This window comes from Neofelis nebulosa, chromosome 8 (genome assembly GCF_028018385.1).
Source record: "Neofelis nebulosa isolate mNeoNeb1 chromosome 8, mNeoNeb1.pri, whole genome shotgun sequence".
NCBI lineage: Eukaryota > Metazoa > Chordata > Mammalia > Carnivora > Felidae > Neofelis > Neofelis nebulosa.
In genome coordinates, this window is record NC_080789.1 from 87089082 (window position 1) to 87101101 (window position 12020).

General features: G+C 36.4%; 1 protein-coding gene across 7 annotated transcripts in view; it reads left to right on the forward strand.

The window, feature by feature from the left end:
* ABCC9 (ATP binding cassette subfamily C member 9) overlaps nucleotides 1–12020 on the forward strand; it is a 131069-nt gene that overhangs the window by 64482 nt on the left and 54567 nt on the right. For 6 of the 7 annotated variants that reach the window (XM_058743414.1, XM_058743413.1, XM_058743412.1 and 3 more), the window contains 4 exons: nucleotides 5108–5146; nucleotides 6530–6631; nucleotides 8304–8388; nucleotides 9597–9677. In XM_058743414.1, the coding sequence (XP_058599397.1) occupies nucleotides 5108–5146; nucleotides 6530–6631; nucleotides 8304–8388; nucleotides 9597–9677 (307 nt within the window). The remainder of the gene's footprint in view (nucleotides 1–5107; nucleotides 5147–6529; nucleotides 6632–8303; nucleotides 8389–9596; nucleotides 9678–12020) is intronic. The other variant, XM_058743418.1, reaches the window with a different exon arrangement.

Consider the following 12020-nt stretch of genomic DNA (forward strand, 5'->3'; position numbering starts at 1 on the left):
CTAGTCAGCCATGTTGTAGCCTCAGAAGAGAAAAGTCAGAGAAAGGAGGAAGGGACTAAAAAATTCTCCAGAATTGTTAGAATGCCAGGGTTTTTATTTCTGCATCTGGGTGTGCTCTATATTTGTTGAAAAGCAAATGCTCTACCTGAATGAATTTGTCTTGATAAGCAATACAACAATGAAGTTGTCTTGATAAACAATAATTCCTACTGACATCTTAGGAGCTAGAACTAAAATGCTCTACCTGACAAGTGGTTCCAGTGACAGAGTCTACACTGTGTAATAATTTTGATAATCATGTGAGACACAGCCATCATTTATTTTTGTTTTCCTTTTCTTTTCTTTCCCTCTTGCCCAGGCTGTCAACCATCCTCCTGTCAGGCCTCATATGTGCTGATGTTCTATCTTCTAACATCTTGGTGTAATCAGCTTTATAATAGTGGTTCAGTTATTCTAAGACAGGTGAATTGAGGAGTTACTCCTTTTCATGTGACTTTACGTGGCATAAAGGAATAATAACACACTGAATCAGCTTTCCTGGATTAGATGCAGTGTAGTGTGTTTGGGCCCACATCTAGCTCCCATTCTTCTAAATATTATTTCTGATGTAAGCTTGCAAAAGTCACTCTTTCCCATTCCACAAGGTATCAGCCATAATACCTGAAAGCTGCTAGCTAAGTTTAATTTTTATTCTTGAAGGAAAATACACAAAAGTCCTGCATACAGAATGGAAATCTATTTTCCACAAGGGGATTTTCCATCTGGCCTCTTTGTTTTCTCTTGCTGCTTTCAGTGCTATTCACTACCACAGTGAATGGTGGAGGATGGGTCTGGACATGGACCCAGTGATTTTCATGTAATCGTTAAGATTTGATGTTTAAACTCAGAAATAAGTGTATTTATTTTGTAAGAGAAGAAGAAATCCTTTGAATTAGATTAAACATATTGTTGTTGTGTGAGAAGATTATAGAGGTGGTCTCTAGAAGTTAAGGACTCTAATATTACTCATTAAAAATGAAAGAATAGGGCTTCTTTTTATTTGTTCATGGGGGATGACTACCTACAAACGGACCAATATCTACCATATCTTCCTTACTCTGAGACTAGCATATCTCAGTATATACTAGTATATCTTTGACATGCAAATCACTGTGGTAGTTGTTGGGGAGGAAATAATTGAACACACTGTTCTCATGAAGCTTACTGCTTAGCAGGGAAGGCCACAAGGAAGTAAGAAAATAATTTCATAAGTAATTATTTGGTCAAATTTTTATAAGTGCTAGGAAGAAGGACAGAGTTTTATAAGAGCAAATAATAGGTAACTTCACTGAGCTGAGTCTGTGGGGTCAACAAGCCTTTTTTAGGGAGATGCATGAATGAATGATACTTGAACTTATATTTTAAGGATAAACCAAAATTAATGAGTCAAAAAGTAAAGAGCTGTAATACAAATGGAGATAGAAGGTGAAGAAGAATATTCTGATTCTCCTTCAGTCTTTCTGTGGTCTACTGTAGGACCCTCTTCCTTTACTTGGCCTTTAATTTATATCTTTGACTTCAGTTTCTCCCTAAGTATTAACAACACACCAGTGTACATTTCTGGCCAACATCTTTCTTCTGAAGATCTAATAGCTCCTTCAAAAAGTCTTTATATATAAACTGCATGTTGAACACATCTAAACTGAGCTCATATCCCTCATTATCTCCAATACCTACTTCTCCTGTATCTTGGCAGGAATGTGTCCCCACCCACTGAAATCTGTTTGTGGATGCCCAAGTCAAAGCTCAAAGATCCAACCTGAATTCTTCTCTCTCTCCATTGCCCACACAGTCCAACCAGTCACTTTTCTTATGTCTGTCCTTAACACTTCTATGCCTATATTAATTGTCCTAGTTCAGGAGAATTGCATATGTGAACTATTCACTGTAATAATTCCCTCACCTTTCTTCATACTGTTATGAGATGTACCTTTCTGATATGAAAATCTAATTACTTACCTCTTGCTTATAATTTTTGCAATTGACTGGCCAAGAAATATTCCAAAGACCTTTGCATACTATATCAGGACCTCTCATGATCTGGTCCCTGTCTAATCCCCCCACCCTTAGCACTGTGTTCCAGTAAGCCTGAACTGCAAGTTGTTTCTCAAATGCACACACTCCTGTGTAACTCCTTTCCTTAGATAGTTAGTCTCACTTTTTTTCTAGTGTCAAATCAGATATTATCTCTTTGACAGAGCCTTGTCTCATTCTCCTAGGTAGATTGAAATGTACCGTCTCTTCTGATCCCTCTGAACTGTGTTTAAGTAACTAGTGTGTTATTGGTCTCCTTAGTAGACTGATACACCCTATATCCAAAGCATGTTCTTTTTCTCTTTATCTGCTTTACATCTAGTCCAGGCTCTGGCTCTTTTCTACTTTTATTAGTGGAAAAACAGCACTCTCCCATCTCTGTCTCTGTCTCTATCGTGTTTCTGTCTATCTTTCTAATTTCAACCCCCACCCCCAGGTACCACCCTAGCCCCTTCCTTTTGTAGATGAGAAAAATCTTCACAAGTTCTTTCCCCTTCCTCTTATTCTCCTCTTGTCTCAGTCCACTGCACTCTGGTTTCTACCTCTGCCACTCCACTGAGACTATTCTTATTAAGTCCATCAGTGGCATCCTAATTTTTAAATTCATTGTGTACTTTTTGATCATTGTGTTAATTGACCTCCTGGTCCCTTGACATTGTTGCCCATAAGTTTTGCTTCAAAATGCCTCCTTGCTTAATTTTGACTCACAGGTGAGTTTACCTCAAAGCATTTGCCTGCTCCTCTTGGTCCTTTCTTCAGGTTTCTCTTCCTTAGTCATTCATTAAATAGTGATATCTTTCAGGCTCCAACTTTGTCCCCTTTTTTTCTGCCTCTATGTATACTCTCCGGACAAGCAGATAACTTCTGATGAATTTAGTTGTCTCTATTTGGTCCCGTTCCTTTCTTCTATTATGAAACAAGCTACAGAGTAATCCATTAATTTCTACACCTGCTTCTTTTCATCTGTTTTCTGTCTTCCTCAAATTAACTAAAACCGTTGAGGTCATTCATTAACTTTTTACCATTTAAAAAAAATCCAAATTACTTGGGGCACCTGGATGGCTCAGTCAGTTGAGCGTCCATCTCTTGGTTTTGGCTCAGATCATGATCTCATGGTTTGTAGGTTCAAGCCCTGTGTCAGGCTCTGCACTGGCAGTACGGAGCCTGCTTGGGATTCCCTGCTCTCCCTCTCTCCCTGCCCCTCCCCTGCTTGCTCTCTATCTCCTTCTCTCTAAAAGTAAATAAATAAACATTTAAAAACTACAAATTTCTTTTTTTAATATAATTTATTGTCAAATTGGTTTCCATACAACACCCAGTGCTCATCCCAACAAGTGCCCTCCTCCATGCCCATCACCCACTTTCCCCTCACCCCATCCCCCATCAACCCTCAGTTTGTTCTCAGTCCTTAAGAGTCTCTTATGCTTTGCCTCCCTCCCTCTCTGTAACTTTTTTTGCCCCTTCCCTTCCCCCATGGTCTTCTCTTAAGTTTCTCAAGATCCACATATGAGTGAAAACACAGTGTATCTGTCTTTCTCTGCCTGACTTATTTCACTTAGCCTAATACCCTCCAATTCCATCCACATTGCTGCAAATGGCCAGATTTCATTCTTTCTCATTGCCAAGTAGTATTCCATTGTATATATAATCCACGTCTTCATTATCCATTTGTCAGTTGATGGACATTTAGGCTCTTTCCATAATTTGGCTATTGTTAAAAGTGCTGCTATAAACATTGGGGTACATGTGCCCCTATGCATCAGCACTCCTGTATCCCTTGGGTAAATTCCTAGCAGTACCACTGCTAGGTCATAGGGTAGTTCTAGTTTTAATTTTTTAAGGAAACTCCACACTGTTTTTCAGGGCAGCTACACCAGTTTGCATTCCCACCAACAGTGCAGGAGGATTCCCATTTCTCCACATCCTCGCCAGCATCTATAGTCTCCTGATTTGTTCATTTTAGCCATTCTGACCAGTGTGAGGTGGTATCTCAGTGTGGTTTTGAAAATCCAAATTTCCTGATACTAAAGCATAATATAAGCAAATATCACTTGGGAAAATGTAGATTTCATTATTTTTGGTATGTGAGCAACTTGGGTCAGAGAATAATCATTATTGAGAGGAGATTTTTAGTCTGAAATTGTTTTTTCCTACCTTAGTTAACCTTACCAGGATGTCATTAGCAGTGTGCAAGCGTGAAAATCTTATCATTAGTAGCTCTAAGCTAAGTATTACTAGACAACATACTTAGGTATATTTTCTCCATAAAAGCATATGGTGCTTTCCAGAGCCAAATGAGATCTACTTTTAGAGTTCCACTGGACTTGAATTTTGTGTGTAGTTTTTGAATTCAGGTCTTGAATTCAACTACATTATTCAAATTTAGAACAATAAAATGAATAGGTGTTTTTTCCCCCATAATATAGATATAACTAAATGTTATTAGGAAAACATCTCTTTGTACATAAATCATATCAAACAATAACCATACCCAAATGTTGTGGTTTGACCTATTGTACATGTCTATCTTTCTTAGGATTCCTTAAGGACCAAGCTGTGTCTAAACCTTTCAAGTTTAGAGCCCCAAAAGTAGTTCTTTTTTTCATGCCATAGGATGGCTAATTAGGAATCTAAACAGATTAGATTTCAATTTTAAAGGTAGGGAGACTTTGGAGATACCAAATCCTTATACAGACTAGGAAACTATTGTAGGAAGATTACCTAAATTTATACAGCTAGATAGAACAGAGGTGGTGTAAAACCCAGGTCACTGTATGAACCCAGATGTTGTAATGAAACAGAACAGTGCTATCTATCTTTTGGAAGCTTACTAAGCAATTATTTCCTCACTGATGAAGACATAAAAGAAAATTATTATTTGTCTGGTTTGTCTTTGAAATTAATATCAAAAACCATTTGGGAAACATAGCTATTAATATTTCCAATGTTTATTTTATTTTTATCTGATATATGCACACAATCATTCTTATATTTATATTTCATAATTAATGAACATTGTTTGCCATACTTGCAGTGTAAATGAATCTGAACCTTCTTTTGAAGCAACCAGAAGGTATTATTTCTATTTTAATCTGCATTTAATAAGAATAACTTTCCTCCTCAGACTTTACCTAATACTCAGACTCTTACTCCTAGTCATTTTATTCATTCTGATGATGTACCAATTTATTTATTAAAGTGTACCAACATATTTCCAATAGCAGTGGTTCCCAACATTTACAGTCTGCTAAAAAAAATTAATTTGCTGAACAAAATGTCCCATCGTGTCAACAGTTTTCCTCTCCATGAGTCATAAATGTCTCAACTTTGGCCGAAACTCAAGCTGTTCTTAGTAAATTGTATTTGGGATTTCATAAAATAAAAGTACAAGAATATGTATATTGTTTATGAGTTAAACAGTGATGGGATCTGTCCATAAGCTAGAGATGGAAAGACCAGGGGGAGAAGAAGAAGACATGTCAGAAGTTGGGAACCACTGTTCTACTGCACATACAATTATCTCAGAGACTACTAGCATACTCTATATCATCGTATCTTTTAAACTCCTAAGACATGTTTCAGGATGATCATTGAATATTTCTAATTACTCTTTTTCTTAACCTTACTATCTTTTAACCGTGATTCCTTAATTAGTACTTACAGACCATGAACTAACTGTGGAAGTGTGACTTTTAAACTGACCCCTTTCCTACCCCAATTCCATCATCTTCTTTATCTTCAACTCACATGTATTTTCCTGGTGATTGCAAATTAAAGTCTGATGTATAGACATCTGGTAGAATGTGTAAACCAAAAAAAAAAAAAAATGGGGAGGAGGAAGAGGCTATAATTTTTAGGAAATAAGCTATTTCAATATGTTTTGAAATATGTAGCTTTTAAATGTGTAGTTATTTCAACATTGAAATGGATTCCTCAATGTATTATTGCTTTGAAATAATTATATATTATCTACTACCTTAAAACATTGTTAACATGAATAAGCCACAGACACAGTACCAATTAATGTCTTTTTCTAAGGTCTGCATATAAAATTCAGAGTTATGTAAGGTGCTTTTAATATAAAGTAAAATATCAGTGGCTATTGGAGAGAGTGTATTGCTATTGACCTTTTAATTATTTTAAAAATTGTAGTTATTTTACAAAATAAATTTTCAACCTATAGTTTATACCTCTAAACACTTCTTTAGCATAGCAAAATCAAATTTTGCACATTGAGGAACATTTTGATTAAATTCTAATCTTTCTAATTTAGGTGGAATACTTAACCATAAATAGTAAGTTTGGTGGTTATTAAAATATTCTTTCTTAGAAGCTTTCCATTTCTGTGTTTAAGATATTTCATCAACTTTTGTTCTTCTTAGTTTTACTAAAATACACATACAGCACAACATCCTTTTATACCTTCGGTGTTTTGTTTATCTTTTCCATTTTCCAGTAGGAACAGGTATTCTGTGGCTTACGCAGCTCAAAAACCTTGGCTATTAAATGCTACAGTAGAAGAAAATATTACTTTTGGAAGTCCTTTCAACAAACAGAGGTAATTTTGAATGTAAAATTTAGAACTAAAATGAGCAACTATTTCTAATGCTTATGTTTGGTCCATGGTTTCTGGAACCTGCAGAGCCATGCCTTCCTTTTTTCCCTGCATGCCCTGCTTCCATCTTCATCACCAGGTCTTTTGAGTCAACTTTTTAAATAGAAGTCTGACCGGACATTTCAGCCCATCCTGTATACTTATTGTACACCAAAACTAAGCTGCTGAAATGGAATCATGGAGGGTGGAGTGTGGAGGGGTGGAGGGGCTGGTGGTTGCGAGGGTGCTGAGGTTATTGATAAATAGAAGGAAAAATCCAAGGAAGAAAGAAAGTTACCTGTGGAAAGAAAAGGAAGAATGTGGGATCTGAGAGGTTCTAGTTACAAACAGCAGCCAGAATACACCATCTCTCAACCGTCTTTAAATACCACCAGAGTGTACAAAGGCATGACCCTTAAGCCAGCCTCAGAAGGCTAGGTCTTAAAACCCTAAGCCAAACCTTGAAAGTTAAGGAGAATTAGTTCAAGGGGGAGGCACAGGGAAGGGAGGGAAGAGGAAATCAGATAGTGTGGGAGGAAGAACTTAAGTTACATGGGATCATTTGGGACCCTGGGAACAAACCAGACAGAAAAGGATTTATGTATATTCACAGTGGCAAAATGGATTTAAATGAAAGCTGAGATGAGGTAGCGGATGCCTTAAAAGCCAATTTGATATAATTCTATGCATTCTGGGGAGGCACAGCAAGTTTTAGAAAGGGGAATAATGAAGTAACTGTGATGATTAATCTGAAAGTGTGATGATAGATACATAGGGATGAATCTGTGCTAGGAGAAAGGAGACATTTAGACATTTGTTGGAATAATTATCCGGGCATGCAGTGTTCATTGCCTGCCCTTGGGGGTGACTGCAGAAATAGAAAAGAAGAGACGGCTGACAAAAAAACAATTCTTGAATAAGAATGGAAAAATAAGAGCAGGGAGAAGAAGAGGGAAGAATCAATAATGACTTTTTAATATTTTAAAACTAGGTGATTGAGAAAATGAAATTATTGATATTTTCCCTAGTGCTCCCATCTCCTATACTTGCAATTTATCATTTCCAGTCCAGGCGTTAAATCTGTTTGAGTATCATCAATCCTCAACACCTTCCATTTCTTTTCCCTTCAGCATGCATGATAATATGCACAGACACCCACCCACAACCTGTGTTTTAGCTCTTGTGAGCCTCCTGTTGTCCCTGAGATGCACCATGGCCTTTTCACCTTCATGCAGCTCCTGAAGTCTCCCTCCTTTCCATCATTTTCTTCCTAACAAGTTACAACCCATCTTCCAGATACAGCTTACATGTTGTCTCCTTTGCAAAGACTTCTTAGAGTGGTCAACCATTTCTTTCTATGTATGTTAGAAGCATTTTCCACCTACATCAGCTGTAGCACCTAATAAGATCCATTTTATTATATGTTTCTTTATCAGCCTTCTCCATTTACTAGTTTTATAAGAGTGGAAACCAAAATCTATTTATCTTGGTTTCCACAAACCCAATGTAGAGGCGAATATATACCAAGTTGTTCAACAAATGTTGTATTTTGGCTTCCAAGATATTGAACTTGGGACTTACTTTATGGGTAGTATATTAATAGTGATCTAAAAATTGAAAACAATTTCTCCCAAAGGTACAAAGCAGTTACGGATGCCTGTTCTCTTCAGCCAGATATTGACTTACTACCTTTTGGAGACCAAACTGAAATTGGAGAGAGGGTGAGCTATGTATAGTTTAATTAAATAAAACAAACATCTAAAAAAGTCTTCTGGTTGTCTTTAACCTTTAATGGAGCATAATGAAATCTGAGAGCTTAGGGGCTGTGCATTGTCCTAGTGGCAGGTTCCGGAAATAGGAGCACAGGAGCTTTAATGCCAGTCTTCAGTATCTGTTGGGTAACCACCATATACTTAACATTGTGCTAGCTACTAGAGAGTTCTCAAGGAAAATAAAGCAGTTCCTGCCTTTGATCAAATGTATTTTTACATACTTGGAGTTGAAATTGAGATTGCTTCCGACTTCTTCCATTCTTGTCAACATCTATTTATTCTTGTTAAAGTATCCTTTTTTCTTTGTGTAAACATGTTTAGTGGTGATGTCATACTGTTCTGAGCAGCTAAAAAATATTTATGCCTGCATACAATCTTTAAAACAATTTTGGCTAAATTTTTTAAGTTTATTTATTTTGAGACAGAGAGAGAGCACTCATGGTCATGAGATCATGACCTGAACTGAAATCAGGAATCTGAAATTTAACTGACTAAGCCACCCAGGCGCTCCTATAGTCAGTGTTCTTAATGGCTGTTCTTATTTGCAGCATAATATACTGTTTAAGAGCATGGACTTCTCTGAGCCTTAGTTTCCTTGTGTGTAAAGTAAAGGGAATAATGCCTAGACATTGGAATTGCTATAAGGAATAAAAGAAATAAGGAATGTAAAAGCATTTACACAAGTCTTCACATACTAAGTGGTCAATAAATACTAGTTTAAAAGTTGTTATAATTGGTACTTGCTTATAAAAACATATTGTTGTATAGACTGTTGAACATAATTGGCAATATAAATTTTAAGAGGTATATGTTAAGTAAACTAGAGATACAATTTGCAAAACTAGTAAAAATTTTGGAATTGCTGGCAGTGTTTAGTGCTAACCATGTGTTTGGTTATTAAAGCTTTTGTACAGCAGAGCTGTCTATCAGAGTGAAAGAAGAATTCATGTTACCACTCAAAAATTCTCTTAACTATGATTCAAGTATTGACTAATAAACAATTTTGATTTTATCTTACTAATGCTATCACAGTTTAATCAATAAATTACCATTACTTTAAAATTTTTGAAAAACAAGTTTGTATTTTAAAGAGAGTTCTTCACCGTCAGATCATTTGCTTTTGGAAAGGTTGAATATTTACGGTTATTCTTCTCTAGGGCATCAACCTGAGTGGGGGTCAGAGGCAAAGAATCTGTGTGGCACGAGCTCTCTATCAAAATACCAACATTGTCTTTTTGGTGAGAATATGATCTTTGTTTCTACTTCATGTTTCCCTCTGGACAAATGAGACTTTAAAGATTCAAGTCAGGTTACTCAAGGAAAGATGGGTTAACTTCTGAAATAATAAAGAACATAAGGGAAACAAAATCTCACAGTACAAATCAGATCAACCCATAAGGCTGAGAGTTGGAGTATCCAGATTGGTGTCCAAGTGACTTAGGTGCCCTAAATTGTTGCTTATGTGAGTTTCTTAACCATGAGTATCATTAATGGAAAAGTCTGTATAGTGTTGGATCAACTGGACAGGATCATATGCCTTCTCATTTATGTTGGATGACAAAGAAAGAAAGGCTAGAAAATGCACTCTTGGTGGATATAGGGGGAAGTAAGCATAGTACTCCATTACAGTGGTGTGCAGCTCAGACTGTGCATAAGCTTTGACTGAGAAGCTTTCTAAAGCTATAGAAATTTTGGTACCACCCTTGACCTACTGAATCATAATTTATAAGGGCAGAGTCTAGAGCCTGGGTCTTAAAAAAAAGCTACATGGATGACCCTCCTGTATATACTGGGTAAAAAATCTTGTTCTACCTATGGATCCACAAACAGATTTTGATGATTATATTGATTATGAATTTTGCCCTAGTTTGGTTCCTCTAGCAGGAGGTAGCCAAAATAACTGCACTTTTAAGTAGTATATTAGACACCAGCAGAGTATGTAAATGCATCCTTCCCCTGCCTTCTCCTTCTGTGCAGTTATTAACCATCTGCAATTCTGGTTTCCAGACTTCTTTATAATTTTCATTCGATCTAAAATCTATAAGCTCTTCAAAAAGTAGGTTGGTTTTGAAGTCTCTCACGAAATGTGGATCTATTGCTGGGGATAGGAGTAGAATTTGGACATACTGGAAATTCACTTCAGGTGAATCTCCCTAAGAGTACCTGTCACCAAAATTCTCCAGAAAAACTACACCACAAAAACCATAGCAAGATCTAGCAGTAACTTATGTACTTGTAAATCCCTTCCATAGTGGATGGACCTACAACTGGAAATGACTTCTTGAATTTTAGGATCAGTTAATAGCTGAACCACCTGAAGACGAAGTGACTTGGAAATCTGAAAGAGACCAAGGTCTTATGGGTCTAGTATTCTATCCCTGTTCATTCTACTGCCTTCAATTTAGTGACTGTTACTTATTACAATTGTAGTATCAGTTGAGAGTTGTTGAGAGTTGGGGTGTTGAGAGTTGGGATATCCAGATTGGTGTCTGGTTAACTTATTCAAAGAATTCATAGGGTTAACTTATTGTAGATTCCCATCCATTCATTATAGGATTACTTTTCATATTGCCTCAACAGCTTTTTGATGACTCTGAAGACAGATTGCTTCACTTCCAGGTGGCCTTTTTGGTCACTGTATACGTTTCCTATTGCTGCCATACCAAATTGCTATATTTTGTGGTTTAAATAATCTGATGGTTCTGTAGGTTAGAAGTCTAAAATGAATCTCACTGAACTAAAATCAGTGTCGTTAGGGCTGTGTTCCCTTCTGGAGGCTCTAGGGGACAATCCATTTCCTTGCCTTTTCCAACTTGTAGAGGCTGCCCACATTCCTTGGCTCATGGCTGCCTTCCTTCATCTTCAAAGCCAGTAACTTTCTATCTGACCATTTTTACTAGTCACATCTTCCTCTCTTCACAGCTAGGAAAGTTCTCTTCTCTCAAGGATTCATGTAATTAGTTTGAACCTATTTGGATTATTCAGGACAATCTTCCAATCTAGAGGTTTTTAATCTTAATCATATGTGCAAAGTCCCACTTGCCATATAAGGTAACATTTACAGGTTCTGGGAATTAGGACGTGGACATGTTTGGGGGCCTTTATTCTGCCTACCACAGATGGCTCTTATCGGGAAGTTATTAAGTGATTAAAATCTACTTCCTTGGATTTTTCATTAATTTGTTTTCCTTCTGCTTCTACAGCAGCAAATATATTTCTTTTATGCAGTCATATTCAACATTTTAATATTATTTTCATAACTTGTCTTAATTTACTTTAAGCTAAGCAAGCTTAGTATTTTTAATTCTTCCACAATAATATAATTTTGATAACTTCTCTTAATCCTGGGTATAATAGTATTTGTCAGAGTCCCTTTGAAAAAGTGTGTTCTAGATGCACTCTGATCAGCTTAGATAACCTTACAACTATTGGATCTTATGATCTAAATATTTACTTCATTGCAACCTGAAATTGAATATTTTAGCAGCAAAAAATATTCTTGATGTGTTTTAATAATTACCTCAGAATTATATCCTATAATTTCTTTGTAGAAAAATTCACAAGGTACTCTGAACCACAGT